We start from the raw sequence: 26948 nt of genomic DNA on the forward strand, positions 1-26948 counted from the left end.
CAAAAAAAAAAAAAAAAAAAAAAAATTAGCGAGGAGAAAGAAAATACAAAATCAGATTTTGGACTTTGCAGTCCAGACAGATAAAAGTATAAAACCATACCACAAAACTGCTATAAATATATGAAGTATAATACATTAAATATAAAGTATAATTAATTTAACTTAGGGAAAACTAAAAATAATAATAATAATAATAATATTTGAGTTAGGGTTTGAAGGAAATTAGGTTGGGGAGCAACTGGGAAAGAAGGGCCTGTATAGGACTTGCACAGAGAAGATGAAATTGTATACATATGTAGCAAATTTTTATCTTTGCAGAATCATTTTCAAATACTAAGGTTTTTGATGGTAAGCTGAGAATAGACAAAAAGACTCAAAACAACACTTAAAAACAACACTAAAATATTGGCAGTCCAAGTCACTGAATCACTACCACAGTATAAAATGTCTTGGTGTCTATAAAGTAATCCATAGTTATTACACAGTTTAAGTACTGTGTTGCCATTTGATTATAATTATTTACTAGTGAAACAAAGCTTATATACTTGTGTGTCAATGCTCCCCATCATCCATAAAATCTAGTCTCTTTTTGGTCCTCGTTTGACAATACACTATGCTATTTCTTATCCACAGAGCTATAAATAGTGCCTAATCCACCACCGTGCTTAATAAATATAGCAATATGTATACTCAGGTTTACCAAAAAGGAATTTTACACATTGATGAAATTTGTTGGCACAGGTGTTGCAGGTTTAGGTATACAAGTATGCAGCAGAACCCTTACCAGGAACCACTGGCTTAAGAACTAAAATCTTAACCTTTGTTAATTTTGGTACTTAACCTCTAAATAACTATTCATATCAGTAGTAAGTAACCACACATAAGATTTAATCACTAAATGAATTCTAGAAACATTAAACTTTCTTCAGTCATTCAAATACTACCTTTGTAGCTTTTGCTATATCTATATACCATCTATTCAATTATAGAGTTAATATTTTTCTTCGAATTTTCTTTAAATCAATTCACCTTTTTTTTTTTTTTTTTTTTTTTGAGATGGAGTCTTGCTTTTCCGCCCAGGCTGGAATGCAGTGGCATGATCTCGGCTCACTGCAACCTCCACCTCCTGGGTGTAAGCGGTTCTTCTGCCCCAGCCTCCTGAGTAGCTGGGATTACAAGCATGTACCACAACACCCAGCTAATTTTTTTTGTATTTTTAGTAGAGACGAAGTTTCACCATTTGGTCAGGCTAGTCTTGAACTCCTGACCTTGTGACCTGCCCACTGTGGTCTCCCAAAGCAATGGGATTACAGGTGTGAGCCACTGCACCCGGCCCAATCAACTCACCTTCTTAAACCTAGTATTTTCTTAAATGATATCTGAGAAATCACAGGTTCTATATGCCATTTTAAGTACATTATATAAAAACATAATCATTAAAATAAAAAAGGTTGACCACATATTATCCCAAATCATGCTTCACTTTGGCAAACAATCACTTAGTCATCACTGTAAAAACATTCATCCTACAGGTAATGACCAGCAAACAGCCTAGAGATAAAATGTGATTTTCAATAATACCAGTGGCAGAACACAGACTGGAATTCAGGTATCCTATATCCTACACTAGTGTCTTTTCCACTCCATCACATCTTGTATTTCAGATTACAAATTATATTAGGAAAAGTCTGTCTTCTCTAACTGTTCCCATTTCATAGATACCACTACGACAATAAAAGGACTAACAGAAATCTGAAAGTTTTCTGAGAATAAAATCCCTCCTGGTAATCCTAGCCTTCTAAGTTTCTATTTAAGAGGCAAAAAATGTTTTAAACAGCCCAGAATAAAATATTCTTAAAGTAGAATATGAAGGACTTAGTTCTAGTAAAGTCTTCAAAAGGAATGCAGAATTTCTATAGTTCAACTTTGTGATGATAAGCACCTAACTGGCTTTCAGTAAAACAAAATACTGTGTTTTCAAAAATCAGCTAAGGTAAAATAACTACAAAAAAATTAAATTTGTTTCAGTGAGAAAAACCCAAGCCACAAGATTTAAAAAAAACTTTACTTGGCTTGAATGTAGAGTATACTTTTCCTTCTTCGTTATTTCTATTCATATAGCATTAAGAATGGAATGTTGGACATTTAATGCATCAATAAGACACATCTTTCTGTAATAACCTGAAAGTATCAGCAAGACAATATAATAGTGTTTTGTAGGTACCAAAGAGTAATGAGACGCCAATAGGGAGATTAGAGAAAGAAGCCAACATCTAATAGGGGATCTTAGAGGAATCAGGGGTTTCAAGGCAGAGTCTTGTTTTCAAAGGTGAATTTCCCATACCTAGGACAGTACTAAACAAATAAGCTGAATGAAGAAATAAATGTGGAACAAATATTCAGTTAGGATCCAAAATATATTCTTTAGATGACTAAACAGTAAATGAAGAATTCTATTCTAAATACTATGTGAGAATATGTTAATGTTTTAAACATATAGCTCTTTTTAAATTAAAGTAACAAACTGCACTGACAAAGATTTTAAATTTCAGCTACCTTAGCTTCAGATTTAAATCATGAGAAAGTTACTATTACAAAAACATGTCATACCAAAGAAAGAGCTGATTGAGTCTGATGTAGAAGCGGTTCTGGGAGGGAAGAGAGGTGAATACATTCAGGAATTTTAATAGTGCCTCCATCCAAATCTGCTATGATTACATCTAACTGAAAGAGATATAAAAAATTAACCTATAATTACCAAAATACATTTGTGGTTAAGCAAATTATTTTTCCCTTGACTAATTCAAAATGAGAAGAATCAGGTGTGGAAGAGACTCTTGGTTGTCCACAGTATCAGAATTCTGGGCTAACAAATTCCCAGCTGCCCATATTTCCCAGCTTCCTTTAAAATTATGTGTGGCACATGGCTAAGATTCTGCCAATAAAACATGAGAAGTGATGTGTCTTTCTGTCCTTCAAGATAGGGGATATGTAAAGCTCTCCTATGCAGTCTTTTCTTTTCCCTTAGACTGAAATTATAAACTGGCATCAAACCAGCCTTCAGCATACACATGATGACAATGCCTGGGAGGATTCTGTTGGAGAAACAAGAAGGATGGAAGCTTGGGTGTTGAATGACTTCATGGAGCAAACTGTTCTGGCATAATGGAACATCTCTCTGGACTGCTGCATGAGTGTTCAGTAACACTTTATTTTGTTTGAGTCACTGCATTTTGTTCTGAATTTTACTATACGTGCTGCTGTAGCAAGCACAGTCACTGCATTTTTGACACTTTATTCAAGTAGTTTAGTAGTACCCTGAATTAATATTTATTACAAGAATTAACAAACAAAACAGTTAGTATACATGAAAAGGGTGTTTTTTTAGCGGCTTAGAAAAATCTGATCTTTAGCATTTTACAAAAGTCTATTTAAAAATAACTCACATAAAAATATAAGAGAAAACAGCCAAGATGAGTGAAGTTGTTATATTGACAATTTCATAATTCATTCTAATTTATTCATTACAATTTTAAGAAATTTACATTTGGTAACACTTGGTTTGTCCTAACTCTAGTGACTGTTTATTTTTATTTATTTATTTATTTTTGAGAGGGAGTCTCATTCTTGCTCAGGCTGGAGTGTAGTGGTGCAGTCTTGGCTCACTGCAACCTCCACCTCCCAGGTTCAAGCGATTCTCCTGCTTCAGCCTCCCGAGTAGCTGGGATAACAGGCACCACCATACCCAGCTAATTTTTTGTATTTTTAGTAGAGATGGGGCTTCTCCATGTTGGCCAGGATGGTCTCAAACTCCTGACCTCAGGTAATCTGCTTGCCTTAGCCTCCCAAAGTGCTGGGATAACAGGTCTGAGCCACACCACTGTGACCAGCCTCCAGTGACTGTTTATATTTAGCAGGAAAAAAAATTATCTACATACCAGATGGGCATGCTTCTAATAAGTACTAATTAGGTTTTACTGCATGTTTATTAATTTACACATAGTTTTATATGGTGATACCGAAATTAAATAGGAGCTAAGTATCAGTATATAAAATTAGAAAAAATGATGACTATCTGAATAAAAGTCCTGCTTATAATTATAATGTTGAATAATATTTTGTTAGTTTAAATGATACCTCTGATTTGGTTACAACTGTAATTCTTCTTTGCTGGCATTTAAAACTAAAACAGAAGTAGAATTACAACCTTGGGGATCTGTGGATCATAGATGTTATGTAGCCTAACTTTACAGTAAAGAATTTTTCTCATACTACCTGAAAAGTGTCACTCTAGCTGTTCCTTACACTCTACTTACAGTGCTTGAGGGTACACTCTTTATCTCACATAAGGAAATCCATTCTATAACTGGGTAGTTCTAATTGTTGGAAACACTTTTACTGGGCAGAAATCTTTTACTATGGCCACTGTATCCACTGATTCTATTTCAGCCTTTTAGAGTTACAAAAATGAATCTTAACCCTTCTTCTATGACAGTAACTTAAATATTTATCTTTACCCATCACATAGTATTAAATTATTACCTGAGAAAATTTCCTTAGGCCCTTACAGAATATAGTTTCTAAATTCTTGATATCCTGGATGTCCTTTTCTGATGTGCTTTATTTTGTTACATCCCTCATAAAGTGTGATACACAGAACTAAATGAATTATTCCAGAACTGGCTTGAATGTAAAGTATACTTTTCCTTATTTGGTATTTCTATTCACATGGCATTAAGAATACAAATATTTGGTGGACACTTACACCAAACTTGTGTTCCACTAAAACTCTTCACTCTTTTTCATATGCTTTCTGCTTTGTTAATTTTAAGCAATTTGGTATCAAGATGGGTCTCATTTCAAAATATAAATCAATTATGCAGTGATATCAAAAGTCTAAATAGAATGTTAATAGATTAATCTATCTTCTTTTGTCATATATAAGATGAATAATAAAGATAATGCACCAAAAGAGGGATATTTAAAAACATTAATGAATTCCTTTTTAAAACCGCCTATACTTCCTATATGGCAAAAGTATTATACAGACTTTTCAATGATATTTTTCTTCTATCCAATCTTTTCTATTGGAAATGCTACAGATCTGAAAACAGTGATTAACTGAAATGTTATAGGACCGAAAGAAATATGATAAACATCTAGACTCAATAACTGGAAACTTTAAAGAGGAATACTTACAAGTTCATGGATATCAGTTTTAAAGATAGAATGTACTCCAATAATGAAAGGTGTTGGGGAACTTAGAACTTCCAGTAGCTGAGCCGGGAGAATAGGAATATAAGGATAACTGGAAATAATAAAAATATGTGTCAAATATATTTTTCTTTAACATAAACATATTTTCTTCCATTTTTATGCTGTATAAGTTTTATATTACCTATGTTTATAAACTGCCAATAATGTTTTCATGATTTTTAATACTAAAATTTTGGAAAAAATGATTTAAAAATCTTGACGTGAAAGATACGATCAGATATAATAAGATATAAAGTAAATGGAATCCAAGGTTACTTCCTTATCCTTTGTTTCCTCTAGGCAAGCAGTCTCTTTAGGTCTTCTAATACTGTTTGAAAGCATTTTTCCTGACATAGAAACCCAACATTAGACAGCAACATTGGCTCTCTGATAGGGTCTCCTCTCTCAATATGAGGCAGTGATTTGTCTATATAAAACAAGCATTCAAATTCCACTTTCTGTACTTGCTTTTTGCATTCAATAAGAATGGCCAAAAAAAAAAAAAGGGGGGGGCAAGAATTCTCTATCTTATCTAAAAAGTTAAGAAAAGCACCTAGATTAAAAAAAAATTTTTTTAAAGACATTCTGGAGAGAGTCTAAAATTTTATCTAGTTTTATGAACTAATTTACTAGATGTTAGGATTATCAATTGATGAAACAGTATATTAGAGGTATAATACTCTACTTATGGCACTATTAGGCATCACTGTTTAGATTTGTTTTTATTTTTTATTAGGAAAAAATGTTTAACATATCCCCTAAAAAACACAGGGAAAAATAATAATGAAGTCCCACTAATTGTCACCTTTGACAATTACCAATGCATAGCTAATATATGTATTTCTACCCACTTTTTTTCTCTTCTTTACTGTATCACATTGAAGCAAATCCCAGATGTCATATTGTTTACCCATAAATACTTCAGTGGGCATTTAAGAAAGATAAGAGCTTTTTATTAATAGACTTTCTATCATTATAACTTTAAAAAATTAGCAATCCTTTAATATCAAATAGCATTGACAAAACATTTATGCCAATTGTATTAAAAGATAATTAAAAGTTGCTGAAAATGCTATTCAAATTAAATATTTTTATACTAATCAACATTTAGCAATGGAAAACTTGGACAGTCTCTAATTCTAGGCTACTATGGCTCATTTAACAGCATGACTTTGTAAAATATCCCCACATGGTTCAAAACCATTGTACCATAACATTTTGGTTCATCAACAATAAATGATATGTACTTTAGGGATATATAAAATTAACAAATGAAAACCTTACCTGTATTTAAGAGGAAACATTAAAGATTCCAGCGCTCTACAAGCATCGCTAAGTCTCTGGAAGCTTGCTGAATGGAAGAGAACCTTATTTTCTGTGAGGACTGCACAGAAGAGGCTGAGGACATTTTGAATTCCTGAAAAGAGCAACAGGTTATCAAATGCATTTAATTTTATACGTGTTGTCAACAATTATAGATAGTATACACACACAAAAAAAAGCCAGTATTTTTGGACTCTCTGAAAGAAAACACTTGGTTACACTGTAAATTCCATATAATCTATGAGTACTTGTTTTCCCAAACTTTCAGTTTTGTCTTTATTCTTCAAATCAGGTAATACGCACTGAACATATTAGTTGTTCAGAAATAGACTATTATCTTCTTTTCAACTTCATCTCTAAGGCCTGTATTTAGGTTCCTGTTTTAGAATGCTGGCATTGTTCTAAACACTAACCCCTGCAGAGTCTATTTGTCTGATGTTAATACTGCACCAGCTTTGTTGTTGTTGAAATTTGCCTATATCTTTTCTCATCTTTTAATTTCAACCTTTCTCTACTTCTTGTAGACAGCATAACAAATGCTCCACAATTTAATGATGGGGATAGGTCCTAAAAAACCCATTGTAAAGTTGAAAAATCTTAAATTGAACATAAATCAGAGACTGTCTTTAACTGAAGTATTTTTAATCCAGTCTGACAACTTTTGTCTTTTAGCTAGTTCACTTAATCCACCTATACTTATTGTAATTATTGAGCTATACACTATACATATATATAAATTTTTTAATTAATATATATATATTAAATTTTTTCTATCTCCTTTTTTTTTCTTTCTTTTTGATTTCTCCTGTCTCTTCTTTCATCCCCTCTGTTACTATGGTATTTACAAATTTTTTCTATTTTTTAGTGACAGCTCTAAAAAATACAACATACTTATCAAATTGAAGTTAAATAAACATATCATTTCTTTTTTTTTCCCATTTATTTTATTGCATTTTAGGTTTTGGGGTACATGTGAAGAACATGCAAGATTGTTGCATAGGTACACACGTGGCAGTGTGATTTGCTGCCTTCCTCCCCATCACCTACATCTGGCATCTCTCCCCTTGCTATCTCTCCCCAGCTCCCCACCCCCCACCGTCCCTCCCCTATTTCCGCCCAACTGACCCCAGTGTGTAGTGCTCCCCTCCCTGTGTCCACGTGTTCTCATTGTTCAACACCAGCCTATGAGTGAGAACATGTGGTGTTTGATCTTCTGCTCTTCTGTCAGTTTGCTGAGAATGATGCTTTCCAGGTTCATCCATGTCCCTACAAAGGACCCAAACTCATCGATTTTGATGGCTGCATAATATTCCATGGTGTATATGTGCCACATTTTCCCTGTCCGTTCTATCATTGATGGGCATTTGGGTTGGTTCCAGGTCTTTGCTATCGTAAACAGTGCTGGAATGAACATTCGTGTGCACGTGTCCTTATAGTAGAATGATTTATAATCCTTCAGATATATACCCAGTAATGGGATTGCTGGGTCAAATGGAATTTCTATTTCCAGGTCCTTGAAGAATCGCCACACTGTCTTCCACAATGGTTGAACTAACTTACACTCCCCACAACAGTGTAAAAGTGTTCCTATAACTCCACATCCTCTCCAGCATCTGTTGTCTCCAGATTTTTTAATGATCACCATTCTAACTGGCGTGAGATGGTATCTCAATGCAGTTTTGATTTGCATTTCTCTGATGACCAGTGATGATGAGCATGTTTTCATATGTTTGTTGGCCTGATGTATGTCTTCTTTTGTAAAGTATCTGTTCATATCCTTTGCCCACTGTTGAATGGGCTTGTTTGTTTTTTCTTGTAAATCTATTTTGGTTCTTTGTAAATTCTGGATACCAGCCCTTTGTCAGATGGGTAAATGCAAAAATTTTTTCCCATTCTGTTGGTTGCCGATTCGCTCTAATGACTGTTTCTTTTGCTGTGCAGAAGCTGTGGAGTTTGATTAGGTCCCATTTGTCTATTTTGGCTTTTGTTGTCAATGCTTTTGGTATTTTGGTCATGAAGTCCTTGCCTACACCTATGTCCTGAATGGTTTTGCCTAGATTTTCTTCTAGGGTTTTTATGGTGTTAGGTCTTATGTTTAAGTCTTTAATCCATCTGGAGTTAATTTTAGTGTAAGGTGTCAGGAAGTGGTCCAGTTTCTGCTTTCTGCACATGGCTAGCCAGCTTTCCCAACACAATTTATTAAACAGGGAATCCGTTCCCCATTGCTTGTTTTTGTCTGGTTTGTCAAAGATCAGATGGTTGTAGATATGTTGTGTTGCCTCCGAGACCTCTGTTCTGTTCCATTGGTCTATATCTCTGTTTTGGTACCAGTACCATGCTGTTTTGATTACTGTAGCCCTGTAGTATAGTTTGAAGTCCGGTAGTGTGATGCCTCCCGCTTTGTTCTTTCTGCTTAGAATTGACTTGGCTATGCGGGCTCTCTTTTGGTTCCATATGAAGTTTAAGGTGTTCTTTTCAAGTTCTGTGAAGAAGGTCATTGGTAGCTTGATGGGGATAGCGTTGAATGTGTAAATTACTTTGGGCAGTATGGCCATTTTCACGATATTGATTCTTCCTAACCATGAACATGGAATGTTTCTGCATCTGTTTGTGTCCTCTCTTATTTTGTTGAGCAGTGGCTTGTAGTTCTCCTTAAAAGGTCCTTTACGTTCCTTGTTAGTTGTATTCCTGGGTAGTTTATTCTCTTTGTGGCAATTGTGAATGGAAGTTTGTTCTTGATTTGGCTCTCTTTAAGTCTGTTATTGGCGTATAGGAATGCATGTGATTTTTGCACATTGATTTTGTATCCGGAGACTTTGCTGAACTTGCTTATCAGTTTCAGGAGATTTGGGGCTGAGACAATGGGGTCTTCTAGATATACAATCATGTCGTCTGCAAATAGAGACAATTTGACTTCCTCCTTTCCTATTTGAATGCCCTTTATTTCTTTTTCTTGCCTGATTGCTCTGACTAGAACTTCTAATACTATATTGAATAGGAGTGGGGAGAGAGGGCATCCTTGTCTGGTGCCACATTTCCAGGGGAATGCTTCCAGTTTTTGCCCATTCAGTATGATATTGGCTGTTGGTTTGTCATAAATAGCTTTTATTATTTTGAGATACGTTCTGTCAATACCTAGCTTATTGAGGGTTTTTAGCATAAAGGGCTGTTGAATTTTGTCAAAGGCCTTCTCTGCATCAATTGAGATAATCATGTGGTTTTTGTCTTTGGTTCTGTTTATGTTGTGAATTACGTTTATAGACTTGCGTATGTTGAACCAGCCTTGCATCCCCGGGATGAAGCCTACTTGATCATGGTGGATAAGCTTTTCGATGTGCTGTTGCAATCGGCTTGTCAGTATTTTATTGAAGATTTTTGCATCTATGTTCATCATGGATATTGGCCTGAAGTTTCCTTTTCTTGTTGAGTCTCTGCCAGGTTTTGGAATCAGGATGATGTTGGTCTCATAAAATGATTTGGGAAGAATTCCCTCTTTTTGTATTGTTTGGAATAGTTTCAGAAGGAGTGGTACCAGCTCCTCTTTGTATGTCTGGTAGAATTCGGCTGTGAACCCGTCTGGACCTGGGCTTTTTTTGGGTGGTAAGCTCTTAATTGCTGCCTCAACTTCAGACCTTGTTATGGGTCTGTTCAGGGTTTCGGCTTCTTCCTGGTTTAGGCTTGGGAGGAGGCAAGTGTCCAGGAATTTATCCATTTCTTCCAGGTTTACTAGTTTATGTGCATAGAGTTGTTTGTAATAATCTCTGATGATGGTTTGAATTTCTGTGGAATCTGTGGTGATATCCCCTTTATCGTTTTTTATTGCATCGATTTGGTTATTCTCTCTTTTCTTTTTTTTATTAATCTGGCTAGTGGTCTGTCTATTTTGTTGATCTTTTCAAAAAACCAGCTCCTGGATTTATTGATTTTTTGAAGGGTTTTTTGTGTCTCTATCTCTTCAGTTCTGCCCTGATCTTAGCTATTTCTTGTCTTCTGCTAGACTTTGAGGTTTTTTGATCTTGCTCCTCTAGCTCTTTCAGTTTTGACGATAGGGTGTCAATTTTTGATCTCTCCTTGCTTCTCATGTGGGCACTTATTGCTATATATTTTCCTCTAGAGACTGCTTTAAATGTGTCCCAGAGATTCTGGTATGTTGTGTCTTCATTCTCGTTGGTTTCGAAGAACATCTTTATTTCTGTCTTCATTTCATTGTTTATCCAGTCAACATTCAAGAGCAAGTTGTTCAGTTTCCACGAAGCTGTGCGGTTCTGGGTTAGTTTTTGAATTCTGAGTTGTAACTTGATTGCACTGTGGTCTGAGAGACTGTTTGTTACGATTTCCGTTCTTTTGCATTTGCTGAGGAGTGATTTACTCCCAATTATGTGGTCAGTTTTAGAGTAGGTGTGATGTGGTGCTGAGAAGAATGTATATTCTGTGGATTAGGCGTGGAGGAAAGTTCTGTAAATGTCTATTAGGTTTGCTTGGTCCAGGTCTGAGTTCAAGTCCTGGATATCCTTGTTAATTTTCTGTCTGGTTGATCTAATATTGACAATGGGGTGTTAAAGTCTCCCACTATTATTGTGTGGGAGTCTAAGTCTCTTTGTAAGTCGTTAAGAACTTGCCCTATGTATCTGGGTGCTCCTGTATTGGGTGCGTATATATTTAGGATCGCTGGCTCTTCTTGTTGCATTGATCCTTTTACCATTATGTAATGTCCCCCTTTGTCTCTTAGGATCTTTGTTGCTTTAAAGTCTAATTTATCAGAGATGAGAATTGCAACTCCTACTTTTTTTTGCTCTCCATTTGCTTGGTAAATCTTCCTCCATCCCTTTATTTTGAGCCTTTGTGTATCCTTGCATGTGAGATGGGTTTCCTGGATACAGCACACCGATGGGTTTTGGCTTTTTATCCAATTTGCCAGTCTGTGTCTTTTGATTGGGGCATTTAGTCCATTTACATTTAGGGTTAATATTGTTATGTGTGAATTTGATACTGCCATTTTGGTGCTAGCTGGCTGTTTTGCCCATTTGGTTGATGCAGATTCATCATTGTGTTGATTCTCTTTACCTTTTGGCATGTTTTTTGGAGTGGCTAGTACTTGTTGTTCCTTTATATGTGTAGAGCCTCTTTCAGGAGCTCTTGTAAAGCTGGCCTGGTGGTGACGAAATCTCTGAGTACTTGCGTGTTCACAAAGAATTTTATTTTTCCTTCACTTATGAAGCTTAGTTTGGCTGGATAGGAGATTCTGGGTTGAAAGTTCTTTTCTTTAAGGATGTTGAATATTGGCACCCACTCTCTTCTGGCTTGTAGGGTTTCTGCTGAGAGATCTGCTGTGAGTCTGATGGGCTTCCCTTTGTGGGTAACCCGACCTTTCTCTTTGGCTGCCCTTAGTATTTTCTCCTTCATTTCAACCCTGGTGAATCTGACGATTATGTGCCTTGGGGTTGCTCTTCTTGATGAATATCTTTGTGGTGTTCTCTGTATTTCCTGGACTTGAATGTTTGCCTGCCTTGCTAGGTTGGGGAAGTTTTCCTGGATAATATCCTGAAGAGTATTTTCCAGCTTGGATTCATTCTCTTCGTCGCATTCAGGTACGCCTATCAAACGTAGATTAGGTCTTTTCACATGGTCCCACATTTCTTGGAGACTTTGTTCATTCCTTTTTGCACTTTTATCTGCAGTATTGCCTTCCCATTTTATTTTAGTGAGTTATCTTCAACCTCTGATATCCTTTCTTCTGATTGGTCAATTCGGCTGTTGATACTTGTGCATGCTTCGCGAAGTTCTCGTGTTGCGTTTTTCAGCTCCATCAATTCACTTATATTCCTTTCTATTTTGTCCATTCTCGTTAGCATTTCATCAAATCTTTTTTCAAGGTTCTTCATTTCTTTGCATTTGGTTAGAACATGTTCTTTTAGTTCACAGAAGTTTCTTACTACCCACCTTCTGAAGTCTGATTCTGTCATTTCATCACACTCGTTCTCCATCCAACCTTGTTCCCTTGCTGGTGAGGAGTTGTGATCCCTTGTAGGAGGAGAGGTGTTCTGGTTTCAGGTGTTTTCATCCTTTTTGCGCTGGTTTCTTCCCATCTTTAAGGATTTATCCATCTGTCGACTTTGTAGTTGCTGGCTTTCAGATTGGGTCTCAAATCTTTCAGACTGACATTCTGTTTGTTGATGATGAGGTTATTTCTGTTTCTTGGTTTTCCTTCTGACAGTCTGGCCCCCCTGCTGTAGGTCTGCTGAGGTCCACTCCAGGCCTTGCTTGCCTGGGGTTCACCTGCAGCAGCTGCTGAACAGTAAGGGTTGTTACCAGTTTTCTTCTTCTGCTATCTTTGTCCCAGAAGGATACTCGCCTAGCGTCAATCTGATCTCTCCTTTATGAGGTGGCTCTTTGGATATATAGGGGTCAGGGAGCTGCTTGAGGAGATGGTCTCTTCTTTATAGGAGCTCAAATGCTGAGCTGTGAGCTCTGTTGTTCATTCAGAGCTGCTGGGCAGGTACGTTTAGGTCTGCTGCAGCAGAACTCATAAATTGCTTTTTTGTTCCCAGGTGCTCTGTCCCAGGGATTTAGGGCTTTATGAGTTTCGGTTATGCTGCTGCCTTCTCTTTTTTTTTTTTTTCCTTCAGAGCTGCCCTGTCCAGCAAGGAGGCAGCCTAGTCACTGTCTGCCTGTAGAGGCTTTGCTGAGCTGCTGTGGGCTCCGCCCAGCTGCCGAGTGAACTTCCCTGCAGTCCTGTTTATATGGGTGTAGTTAGAACCGCCTCGGCAATGGTGGCCCGCATCTGTTAAGGCAGAGCCTCTCTGCAGTGGCAGGTTGCCTTGGCAATGGCAGGCTGCCTCAGCAATGGCGGGTTGCCTTGGCAACGGCGGGCTGCCTCAGCATTGGCTGACTACCTCCATAGTGGCGGGCTGCCTTGGTAATGGCGGATGTCCCTCCCCCACAGAGCTGGACCATCCTGGGTTTAGCTGCGCTTGCTGTGAAACTCTCAATCCAGAGGGTTTCTGGTTGCTGTTCTTTTGTGCGGGTGGGACCAGCTGAGCCTGATAGTCTGGCTCCCTGCCTCAGAGCCTTTTTTTTTTTTAAGTTGGTGTTCCAGTCGCCTGTTGAAGAGGCACCGCGGTGTGTGTTTTTTCCCGTGCGACAACTCACTGTGCTGGCTTAAACAGCGGCACTGAGATTTGTGGCGCTTTTTTTGTCCTGGAATCTACTGTCCTGGCTCCCTGCTCAGTCCCCTTTTTAAACAGATGAATGGGCGAGTTCCTGTGACTCCAATTGCCAGCCAAAAGGGCACCAGGACCGGTGTATTTTGTACGGAGAACTGCTGCTCCGGGGCACCGACAAAGCAGCCGCACGGGGCAAAGCAGCGGTGCCGGTTGGCACAGCCGCGCTGGCCGAAACAGCCGTGCTGGCGACCTGTGGAGCTCCTATGCTTGGGAATTGACTAGTCTGTGGGCAATAAAAATGCGGCGCCCACTCACCGTCTGCGCTTTCACTGGGAGCTGCAATCCTGAGCTGTTCCTAAATGGCCATCTTGGATCCTCAGCCAACATATCATTTCTTATTTTCTCCTATTACTAAACCAAATGATGATTTGGTTTTTTATATCAAAAAATATATTTTGATAGAAAAATATATTTTTATATCAAAAAATGTGATTTTGTTTTTGGTTCTTTATATCACTTCAACTTTAATCATATGGACCCTGTAAAGCAAGAGTCCCCATTTATTTTCTCAAGGTAAAATACTTACTATATTTTCCCTTTACCATAGCTTATTTCTTAATGTAACATGCAAATTTCCTTAGGCTATTGCTATTCCCTCTTATCATTTTCCAACTTTTCCCATGTGATACATCAGAACTTTTGGTTCAGATTTTAATCTTCTCTCATTTTGACTAATGTAATAGTTTCATAAGTGAGTTTCCTAATCCAGTCACTATTCCCTACAAATTTACCCTCCAGACAGTTGTTAGAATAACAGACATAAAATAAAAATTTGATGATGTCACTGTTGTTCCTCAAATCATTTGATATTATCCTTCTGGGCATGGTTTTCTTTCCTTTTTTTTTTTTGAGATGGAGTCTCGCTCTGTTGCCCAGGCTGGAGTGCAATGGCACGGTCTCAGCTCACTGTAACCTCTGTCTCCTAGGTTCAAGAGATTCTCCTGCCTCAGCCTCTTGAGTAGCTAGGATTATAGGCACCTGCCACCATGCCCAGTTAATTTTTCTATTTTTAGTAGAGATTTTTGTATTTTTAGTAGAGACGGGGTTTCAACATGTTCGCCAGGCTGGTCTCAAACTCCTGACCTCATGATCCACCCACCTCAGCCTCCCAAAGTGCTGGGATTACAGGCATGAGCCACCACGCCCAGCCTCTGGGCATGATTTTCAAATATATTTTGTTCCACAAAAGCAGTTTAGCTAAAGAAGCCTTTTTATATATTCATATTTGTTTTTATATTAATCTGAGTTTCAATTAAAAAAAACACCTATTTAGTATTGTTAAGAAGAAGAAATGAGATAATAAGGAGTTCTTAGCGCAGTACCATGGTAAATAATCAATACAGATTAGCGGATAGATACTATGATTATTATTGTAATTGTTGTGGTTGTTACCATTAATTTTCCCTGAACTTAGGGCTCTGATGCTATAAAAGGTTTGAAAATATGTAACCTACAAAAATAATCCTGAACTCTAAACCAAAATGCCTCCATGGACTTAGGCTCATCTTTAAAATCCTGTTGCCACTTTCCACCATATGTGATCACAATCTATATTGAACTTATCTAGCTCTCAGGACACTTCTTTGACACTTAGTTTCTATTTGTTTTGCTCATGTTCTCTCTGCCTGATGTCTAAATCATTAGAATGAGAATTCCTCAAAGATGTCACTGAACCTTATACACTACCATATCCTACCTCCTAGCACGGTACCTAGTTTATAGCTGGCACTCAAGAACGTTTCATATAACTGACATATAACTAACAAAGCTGTCTGAATGATGACACAAGTCACTGTGAAAAGACTTTAAAAATTTCAGTGAGGCTAGGAGCAGTGGCTCATGCCTGTAATCCCAGCACTTTGGGAGGCCAAGACAGACAGATCATATCAGGTCAGGAGTTCAAGACCAGCCTGGCTAACATAGTGAAACCCACATCTCTACTAAAAATAAAAAATTAGCTGGTCATGGTGGCATGTTTCTGTAGTCCCAGCTACTCAGGAGGCTGAGGCGGGAGAATCACTTGAACGTGGGAGGTGGAGGGTGGAGTGAGACAAGATTGCGCCATTATACTCTAGCCTGGGTGACAGAGCAAGACTCCATCTCCAAAAAAAAAAAAAAAAAAGTTAAATGAAAGGTGTCAAATTCCACACATAAGTGAGGTTGTGTAATATTTGTCTTTTTGTGCCTGACTCTCTCATTTATCAAAATGTCCTTCAGGTTCAACTATATCATAGGAAATGGCATAATTTCCTACTTTTTAATGGCTAGGATGGAAAGAGGGAATGGGGAATTGTTGATCAAAGGGTGCAAAGTTTTAGTTAAACAGGAGGAATAAGTTTTTGAGATGTATTGCATAGGAGGGTGAGTACAGTCAATAGAAATGCATTATATATTTCTAAATAGCTAACAGAATTTCAAAGGTTTCGACACACAAAATGGTGAGGTGGTGAATATATTAATTAACTTGATTTAACCATGCCACATTGTATTTATAAATCAAAATATTACATTGTACTCCATAGATGTACACAATTATAACTTGTCAATTAAAAATATTAATGAAAGATGTCAACAAGTATCTCTATAAATTAAAATACAGAAAGTATAAAATGTGTGTCATTAACAAAAAGATCCATAAATTCAATTATTTTAAATTAAAAGTTTATGTGTCAGAAAATAATATTAGGCTGGGCACAGTGGCTTACACCTGGAACCTCAGCACCTTGGGAGGCCAACACAGGAGGATTGCCTGAGCTCAGGAGTTCAAAACCAACCTGGGCAACATAGCAAGATACTGCTTCTCTAAACAAAGAGAGAGAAAGAAGGAGGGAAGGAGGGAAGGAAGGAGGGAGGGAGGGAGGGAAGGAAGGAGGTGGGGGAGGAGGAAGGGAGGAAGGAAGGAAGGTACATTAAAAATGTAAAGATAAGTCTCAGACTGAGAAATCACCTAGAAAGTATATAAATGAAAAAAAGGTGTGTCCAAAATATGTTTTTTAAAAAACTCTACTAAAATCAACAAGAAAAAGCATCATAATATGAACTCACAATTCACAAAAGAGAAATCCAAAATGGTTGATAATATATGAAAAGATGCTCCAATATCTATAGTAATCAGAAAAATTCACCAGACATGGTGGATCATGCCTGTAATCCCAGCACTTTGGGAGGTAGAGGCGGGAGGATTCCTTGAGCCCAGGAGTTCAAGATCACAATGGGCAACATAGTGAGATCTTGTCTCTAGAAATAATAAAAAAATTATCTGGGTGTGGTGGCACATATCTGCGGTGCCAGTTATTTGGGAGACTAAAGTGGGGAATCACTTGAACCCAGGGAGTGGGGGCTGAGCCATGATTGCACTACTGCACTCCAGCCTGGGATAAAAAATAAGACCCTGTCTCAAAAAAACAAAAAACAAAACACCTATCACAATAGCCAAAATTTAAGCCTGATAATTCTAAATTTTTATGAGGATGGGGAGGAAAAGGAACCACCATATATACTGCTGTGAGAAGTATACATAAAGCAAAGTTAAGATGCACATACCTTATGACCTATTACAGCAATTTTAGTAATTCCATTCTTATTTACCATAGAAACTCTCTCACAAGCACCCAAGAAGACAAGCAGAAAGTGGTACATTGTAGCAGTATTTAAAATAATGAAAAATGTGGACAACATGCTAAATGTGAGAACGAATGAACTGTGGTAAAATCCTACTATGAAATTGTTTACTCCTGCTGAAAATGGCAGATGTTGACTGAAACAAAAAAATTAAAACTATAAATCACTTTGGAGGCAACGCAAGTGGATCACCTGAGGTCGGGAGTTCAAGACCAGCCTGACCAACTGAAACCTTGTCTTTATTTAAAAAATAAATAAATAAATAAAATAAGAAGAAAACAAAATTCAAAAAACTAAATTAAGAAATTTAAATACAAAAAAAATCTGTTTTTTTTTTTTTTTGTAAAATTTGTGGATTTATACTTGTGGATTTAATATGAATTTTAAAAACCCACTAAGGTTTTGGTATACTTGAACAACAGTGGAAATGAATGAGATAGGATTATATGTATCATCATGGATAACTCTCCCAAATATAATACTGAGTGAGGGTAGTAGATACACAATGATTATACAGTTGTGAAAAGAAAATAAATTTCAGAACCCCCAAAACCACCAAGCCAAAGGGAAGTCTGGCTGGGAACTGCATCAGGAAAACCTATCTCCCATTTTATTCCTAAATAAGATGGCTACAAAGATTAAAAAAAAAAAAAAAAAAGCTACATATCTCCCTCACAATTTGCTCACAAGGAAATTCCCTGTTGACAAAGGACAGAAAAACTCAAAGTCATCCCTGTACTAATGTGAGACAAATGCATATCTGATTTCTTCCTCTGCCCTGTTGTTTCATTAAGCCAGACTAAGTGACTATTCCTCTTTCTCTCACATGTAAATTGCGTATTCAGTAAAAGGCTAATCAGAGACTCAGAAGAGTGCAACCTTTTGTCTCCTATATACCTATGACCTAGAAGCCCCCTCCCCTGCTTTGAGTTGTCCTGCCTTTCCATACCAAACCAATGCACATCTTATGCATATTGACTGGCATCTCATTGTTATAGTAGGTAGCTAGTTAGACATGGGCAGGGAAGGAGAGGACTCCCCTCCCCACTCACCACCAGGCAACCATCAGGTGATGGTCAGGTGGTTATTAAAATGTCTCTCTAAAATAATTAGTTACAGCTGATGCCAGGGAAAGGCAGTCTTTCAATAGATAGAAACATCTGAAACTGGTGATTAACAGCTTCCTGATAAAATCTCAGGAGCTGGGTAAGTGGGCTCATGCGTGTGCACTAAGAGGCAAAATGGCAGAGTTTAACTGGCATATGACCCTCTAGGAATATTTGGATTGGTAAGGGAAGAACACCTCAAGTGAGCATGCATACAACTCCTGTAAACACACTGCACACGTGACCCCTACCAAGTGCTGACAGGTCTTTGTGCATGCGGAGTGCCCACCTCAAGGGAAGAATCAGGTGAGGAGAGATGCAAGACCCTGGACACATGACAACATATAAAACCTGAGTCAAAGGTCGAACAGTGTTCTTGGTCTCTCAAATCACCTGGTTGGCCCTCTTCCAAGTGTACATTACTGTCTTTTGTTCCTGCTCTAATGCTTTTAAATAAACTTTTGCTCCTGCTCTAAAACTTGCCTTGGTCTCTCTGCCTTATGCTCCTTGGTCGAATTTTTTCTTCTGAGGAAGCAGAAATTGAGGTTACTGCAGACCCATATGGATTTGCTGCCAGTAAATGCTTTGGTGTTGTGACGTGGATACGTTCCCTAATGTTAACATACTTTGGTGCCACCTGACTCAAATATGCTTTCTCAGTGGTAAGACATCTCTATGCCTCACCTTCTTTGGCTGGAGGTGTTTAACCCCTGTACACAGTTTCGTTTGTTCTTTTCATTCTCTGGATTACTAACCAAACCCCAGAACAATTCTTCTCAGCCACAGTGGCTCTGTTCCCCAAGTTAATCTCTCAGCTCCTGCTGACGGGTAGCTCACAGGGATAGGAAGTCCTTCCCAGGTCAGATCCTTGACCTGAGACACAATGGCTCTCCTAGACAAGAGGCCCAGATATTGCATGGGCCTCCTAGACAAGAGGCCCATGCAATGTCTGGGGTTTCCTCTGCTTTTTCAACTAAAATTAGCTCTTTCCCAAAAACCCACACCATTTATTCTCCTGTTTTTTCTGTGTGAATTCTGAAATGGCCTTGTGCACCCTCGAGACTCCACCTTGAGGCAAGTCTGCCTCTTTTGCTTTCACACTCTGCATGCCATGTAACTGTTATTCATACACCCACAACTCTTACTGAATTTGTGCAGCAGCAAAGACACAGGCTTCCTTGTGGATATCTTGAGACTTATACTAGTTTTCACCCTGCCAACTCAGATGACCCCTGACCCTTCCTCTGTCTGTTGGCACACTGCCAGGACAGACATTAATTGGAACCCCAGTCAGCTCCTGATGACTTACCATATGCATTTTGTTCCTGTTACGCTCCAGGGCTGAGTTTTTCCGGAGGCTTTTGAAGTAGTTTTTCCACTTGCATAAGGACCCACCTACTTGCAGTTTTGAGTTAGCACCCCTTTGGGAGAAGGGGAAATTCTTCCTTAGCCATTTGTGAGTTTTCATCCCAAGCCCTAAGTCCTCCAGAGGTTACTACTTTATATTAAGAAGGCAAATAAACATTGACCTCTCAAATCCAAGGGCTGCTGTTTTTGCAAGCACATGGAGGCTTTCCATCACTATCCTTCTGGCTTCTTCCCACTTTCTCCCGTAGCTTCCATTTCTCTAATCACTTCCATGCCCTTCTCAATATTCATCAAAATCTTCAAGGCCATAGTTGAAGGGAGGGACGTTGGGCCCCCTTGCAGCAGTTAGCTGAAAAACAGGCTTCTTGACTACTTAAAGAACAAGGGAAATGGGAATCTAAGAAAAAGGCTAATCATTTTGGTCATGGAGGCAAGAATACAGGCTGGCCCAAAGCTGTCAGGGCAAGAGACCCATAGGACAGAGTTAAAGGCTGGTTCCATGCTAACAAATTACCATTAGAACAGAGATGAAAGCAAGGTTAGGAGTACATGGTAAGACCAGTTCATTCCGGAACCCCAAGGATGAATAGGAGAGGGCTCTCTGTTCACTCTGGTATCTCCTCTGTGAAAAGAGGATACTGAAATTAAGGGTACATGGTAAGATCGGTTCATTCAAGAACCCTAAAGACGAATAAGGGACGTACTATTCAAGATAATAGGAAGAGGAGACGCCTTCTTTTTTCTTCTCGTCTGTTCTCTCTTCATAGATGGGTAATTGAATCTTCATACCACGACCCTCAGATGCATTCTCAAGAACTGGAAAAAGTTTGATCCCAAAACTCCAAAAAGGAAAAGGCTAATATTTTTCTGTAATACAACCTGAGTTGAATACAAGCTCCGGGATCAGGAATCTTAGCTGGAAAACCTAAATTTTAATATGATCTATCAGCTAGATTTACTCTGCCGCCAGCAGGGAATATGGATAGAAATCCCCTATGTACAGGCCTTCACGGCCCTATGAAACAACCCAGACCTTTGCTGGGCTTGTAAAATGGATCCAGTGATGATAGCTGCCATAGTCAGGCAGCCCCCTCTGGTTGGTCTGGGACATCCCTTATTGGGTTTATCCTGATCTCAAGCACCAGAGGAACCAAAGACGAAGGTTAGCTCAAACCCCACTGCCCCTTCTACCTCATTATATTCAAGTCTCCCAGGCCTAGAGCTACACCTTATCCAGGGATACACTCTGGACACCACCCACCCTAGGTTATACCACCTTCAAGAGGTCAGCAGCCCTAGAGAACCCACTAGAGTCCAGACTCCATTCACTATGTAAGGCCTGAGCCAAATTAAAACAGAACTAGGGGAGTCTGTGGAGGACCCTGGCAAATATATCAAAGGATTCTGTAAACTTGGCTTAACATCTGAACTCATTTGGGGGAATTTCTCAGTCATACTAGGGCAGATTCTGTCTAAGACAGAAAGTAATTCCATTATGGAGGTGGCCCAACAATTTGCAAATGCAATGCTTATGACTGACCCTGGTGGCTACCCTGTAGGAGCCATCACAGTTCCCCTGGCTGACTCCAATTGGGATTACAATACCCCAGGGGATAAATGGGGAAGAAACTGCATGTTCCTCTGTCTGGCATAAGGGATAAAAACTAGCAGAACAAAGGCTGCTAACTATAACAAATTGGCCTTAATAGATCAAGGCCCTCTTGAAAACCCCATCACTTTCCTAGAGAGGCTATATGAGGTCCCAGTGAAACATACTAACCTAGACTCAGACACTAAAGGACTGTTTCCTAACTTAGGCAGCCCGAGATATTCACAGGAAACTCCAAAAGCTAGCATTGGACCCCAATACCCCTATATATGACATTCTCAAAACAGTTTCCTTGGTCTTTTACAACTGGGACAAGGAGGAAGAAGAAAGGGCTCAGGAAAAGGAGAGGCAAAAGGAAAACTGGTAGCTCCAACTACTGGCTGCCTTACAAATCCACCAGCTCCCTCCAATTTGCCCTGGGAGTATCTTCCCAAATAACTGTCATTGGTGTGAGAAGCCAGGCCACTGGAAGGTCAGCTGCGTCAATGGGACAGATGGGAAAAATCCTTGCATGGCTTGCCCCCTCTACCACAAGCCTGGCCACTGGAAACAGGACTGCCCTGAGGGTCGGAGGGCTCCTGGGAGAGAATCCCAATCCTTGATGGCCTTGAGCTGAAGGGGGCCTACACTTCAGCTGGCTCCTAGATCAAACATCACTATTTCAAGGACAGAGCCAAGGAATGCTTTGGATGTGGCAGGTAAAACTGTAAGTTTTCTTTTCGACACTGGAGCAGACCACTCAATGCTTACCTCTTTTCTTGGGCAATCATCCTCCAAATCCTGCCAGATAATGGGAATAAACATGGTGCCCATAACCAGGAGGTTTACTCCTCCTTTGTGCTCCCTTATCTGGGGTAACTGTCTTTTCTCACTTGTTTTTAGTGATGCTAGATTGTCCTATACCCTTTTGGGCAGAGATATTTTATTTAGACTAGGGGCTCGGGTATTCTTTCCTCTAGGGTAGACATCCCCTTTTCCAAATGCAATCTTATGCCTCAAGGAAACCACATACAAGGATAAACTGCCCATGGACTGTTCCATTAATTTAGAGGTCTGAATATGTTCCTATTGTCTTATATAACATTTAAATATGTTACAATTGTAGAAATGGTTATAATTATTGCTTTCTATATTTCTATGCTTCTTTAAAAATTAAAAGAATAAAAAAATACACATATAGTCTTTTATATTTACCCTCAGATTTGCCATTTCTAGTGTTACTTGTCTGTATGAAATTGAGTTATTAACTGATCTATTTTTCCTTCAGTCTGAAGGATTTCCTTTTGTATTTTTTTTTGTTGTTGTTGTCGTTTTTTTTTTTTTTTTTTTTTTTTTTTTTTTTGAGACCCAGTCTCACTCTATCACCAGGCTGGAGTGTAGTGGTGCTATCTTGGCTCACTGCAACCTCTGCCCCCCAGGTTTAAAGGATCCTTCCACCTTAACCTCTCAAGTAGCTGGGACCATAGGTTTATGCCACCAAATCTGGATAATTTTTGTATTTTTTTTTGTAAGGATGGAGTTTCACCATGCTTCTCAAATGTGCTGTTTAAAGCTCAGCTAATTAATTTTTTTGTTTCAGTTATTTATTTATTTTGAGAAAGGGTTTAACTCTGTTGCTCAAGCTGGAGTGCAGTGGTATAATCACAGCTCACTGCCGCCCTGGTCTTCTGGGCTCAAGCGATCCTCCTATCTCAGCTTCCTGCATAGCTAAGACTACAGGGGTGCACCACCACACCCGGCTAATTTTTTATTTTGTAGAGATGGTGTCTTACTATGCTTCTCAGGGTGGTCCTGAGCTCCTGGGCTTAAGATATCCTCCTGTCTCAGCCTCCCAAAGCGCTGGGATTACAGGTATGAGCTACAATGCCTGGCCTGTTTCAGTTATTGTACTTTTCAATCTATAATGTCTATTTGGTTCTTTTTCAGTTTTTACCTCACTACTGAGATTGCCTAGGTGTTTAGTCACTCTCACTATATTTTGTCTTATTTCTTTCAATATGGCTACTGTTAATTCTTTTAGCATATTTATAATAGCTGATTTAAGGTCCTTATCTGCTAAATCCAGTATATGGGCTCACTTAAAGTCAGTCAATGCTATTATTTTTCCCCCTGACTATGGGTTACACATTACTGTTTCTTTGAATGCCTCTCACTTTTGGTAAAAATTGGACATTATAAATAATATACTGCATTAAATTTGAATTATATTTTTTTCCTGAAAGCTTTTTTTTTGGGGGGGGGGGGGGAGGGTGGTCACTGCTTTAAGCTGCAAAATCTGCTTAACTTGTGATGTTGGGCTGCTGATGTCTGGTTTGTTTAAAAATTTTTATTTTTATTGTTTAGCTTGGCTTTCTAGGTATAGCCCAAGTGTTTGCTTTGTTCACTTGGTCAGCCCATATTTTGGGCAGAGGTTGTGCTCAAATACCTTGAGCCAGTAAAGCTTCTATGAACTGCTGATCAGTTTTGCTGAGTTTTCTTGGATCTTCCTGTATATGCGCATAGGTTCCCAGGCAGCCAGGGATGTATAGAGACATCGTCTAGTGCTTCTAAGACCTTCTCCTTTCCATAATTTCTCTGTTAAATTTCTGGCTAATGTTCTACCAGCTCCAACTATGACTGTAATTCAGACAGGCATTTAATGTTTTTCTCTTTTCATCTCCTACTGGGTTCAATACTTTTACTGATAATGATGCCATGTTTAACTCTCCATCCCAAATAAATTCCACTCCATCTGGCAGCAAAGCTGGCTTTCTACCCAGCCCTACTCTACCATTACCACTCTCACGGACAAAGCTGGGATGTAGGGGCAAGGCAGACAACCACCAGGTAAGAATGCTGCAGACTCCTGCTGTTTTTACACAAGGTTCTAGCATGAATATATGTTTCTAAATTGGTCATTTGCTTTTGGTCAATTTCCAGAGCCCTGAAACAGTTCTATTCAACAATTTCGTCGAGTTTTATACTGGTTCTTTGGAGGAAAGGATTTGCTAAACTTTTCAGATTGTCTTTGGTGATGCTAATTTTGTTCTCCCAAATTTTGGCCAATGCTGTTCAATTTATCCAATGAATACTTACTATTTTTCCTGCAACTAAAAAGCAACCTGTAGCAAGACACATAAAGTCCATGTAAATATCTCATCCCTCACCAAAATGCCTGGCTAGATTTAGCATCTACTGATGATTTCTGCCTGAATACCATTCCAGTTAGAATGGCAATCACTGGAAAAATCAGGAAACCACAGAAGCTGGAGAGGATGTGGAGAAATAGGAACACATTTCCACTGCTGGTGAGAGCATAAATTAATTCAACCATTGTGGAAGACACTGTGGTGATTCCTCAAGGATCTAGAAATAGAAATAACATTTGACCCAGCAATCCCATTACTGGGTATATACCAAAAGGATTATAAACTAGTATATTATAAATCATATATTATAAAGACACATGCACACGTATTTTATTGTGGCACTGTTCACAATAGCGAAAACTTGGAACCAACCCAAATGGCCATCAATGATAGACTGGATAAAGAAAATGTGGCACATATACACCATGGAATACTATGCAGCCATAAAAAAGGATGCATTTATGTCCTTTGCAGGGACATGGATGAAGCTGGAAACCATCATTCTCAGCAAACTGACACAAGAACAGAAAACCAAACAGTGCACGTTTTCACTCATAAATAGGTATTTAACAATGAGAACACATGGACACAGGGAGAGGAACATCACACACCAGTGCCTGTCAGGGGTTGGGGGGCTAGGGGAGGGATAGCTGGGGGTGGAGGGATAGGGGAGGGATAGCATTAGGAGAAATATCAAATGTGGATGATGGGGGTGATGGATGCAGCAAACCACCATGGCACGTGTATACCTATGTAACAAACCTATATGTTCTTCACATGTACCCCAGAACTTAAAGTATAATAAATAAATAAAAGAAAAAGATCCTTAGGCCTCTGAAGGTAAGCACATGGTAAATGTGGTAAGCAGTTTCTTCAGAAAAGTGCTCCAGAATGGACTAGCAAGGAGATTTAACTTGCTTCGAAACTCCAAAGAACATAGCCCATATTCAACTGTCAAAAAATAATTAATCATAGATATAGTAAAATAGGGCATAAGATGCCATTATTAGTAATAAACTCTTGTGTACTCAAATTTGCACACTATCGTTTTATGATAGTAGGAGAGAAAATATATTTTCTTTAAATATTTTTAACCCTTGTAAGTTTGTTGTTGGGACAGACCCTTATGACAAAAGACAGATTAACATGAGAAAAATAAGCCAGCTTCCTTCAAAGTCATACATTGAAAAAAAGGACTTCATTTTTTCCCCTTATAAGTGAGAATAAGACTAAAACAAGTAATAATGCTGTATGAATAAGCTGAGATAACTAAGTGAAGACAGAAACATGAGCCAAGGCCCTAGGTGTTGATCATTTAAGGAAAAAGGACAAAAATCATTCTATAATTGATGCATTAATTGGGTGGTTCAACAATTTATCAATCAGTATTTTCTTTTTTAAGAAAGTATTTCTACTCATCCTAAGCCTTCATTTTTACCTCTGGCATCTTTTCATCTTTATGTTTTAGGAATGTAAGTTATTTTTAATGCTCCTACAAATGTTCTTATTGTTATAGCAGGTATTCAGGCAGACATGAGCAGAGCAGGAGAACCCCTTCTCCTGCCCAAATCCAACCAGGAACGTCAGGCGACCATCAGGTGATGGTCAGGCAGTAGTTAAACTGTCTTTCTAAAATAATAATTAGTCACCGTGGTGCTAGGGAAAGGCAGTTTCCCAGTAGACAGAAACATCTAAAATTGATGATCAGTGGCTTCCTGATAGGAGCTCAGGAATTTGGTGAGTGGGCTCACAAAAGCGCAGTAAGAGGCAAAATGGCAGCGTTTAACTGCTATATGACCTTCCTCTAGGAACACTGGACTGGTAAAGGAAAAATGCCTCAAGTGAGCATGTGTACAACTCCAGTAAACATACTGCATGTGAAGCCCCTCCCAGATGCTAGCAGGTCACTGTGCATCTGCAGAGCCCACAAGGGAAGAATCAGGGGAGGAGAAATGCAACTGCCTGGAAGCATGCCGACCTATAAAACCCCAAGTCAAAAGGTCAAACTCTGCACTTGCTCTCTCAAGTTGCCTGCTTGGCCAATTCCAAGTGTACTTTGCTTCCTTTTATTCTAGCTCTAAAGCTTTTTAATAAACTTTCACTCCTGCTCTAAAACTTGCCTCTGTCTCTTACTCGGCCTTATGCCCCTTGGCTGAATTCTTTCTTCTGAGGAGGCAAGAATTGTTGCTGGAGACCTCTATGCATTTGCTGCCAGTAACATTATCACTTCGAAAATAATCACATAGTATTACAGACAGAAGTTTTCCAGGGAAAGACAAAAGTGAGACTACCAAAGGTTTTCCATTAAAACATT

The 26948-nt window shown here is 38.7% G+C and overlaps 1 protein-coding gene across 2 annotated transcripts in view; it reads right to left on the reverse strand.

Moving 5' to 3' along the window:
• Positions 1-26948, reverse strand: part of SBF2 (SET binding factor 2) — a 479501-nt gene that overhangs the window by 222715 nt on the left and 229838 nt on the right. For both annotated transcript variants that reach the window (XM_032241013.1, XM_032241012.1), the window contains exons 7-9: positions 6541-6673; positions 5200-5308; positions 2611-2724 (exon numbers count right to left, since the gene is read on the reverse strand). In XM_032241013.1, the coding sequence (XP_032096904.1) occupies positions 2611-2724; positions 5200-5308; positions 6541-6673 (356 nt within the window). The remainder of the gene's footprint in view (positions 1-2610; positions 2725-5199; positions 5309-6540; positions 6674-26948) is intronic.

Source organism: Sapajus apella, unplaced genomic scaffold (assembly GCF_009761245.1).
Source record: "Sapajus apella isolate SASKATOON/1434 unplaced genomic scaffold, GSC_monkey_1.0 scaffold47, whole genome shotgun sequence".
In the NCBI taxonomy this organism is placed as follows: domain Eukaryota; kingdom Metazoa; phylum Chordata; class Mammalia; order Primates; family Cebidae; genus Sapajus; species Sapajus apella.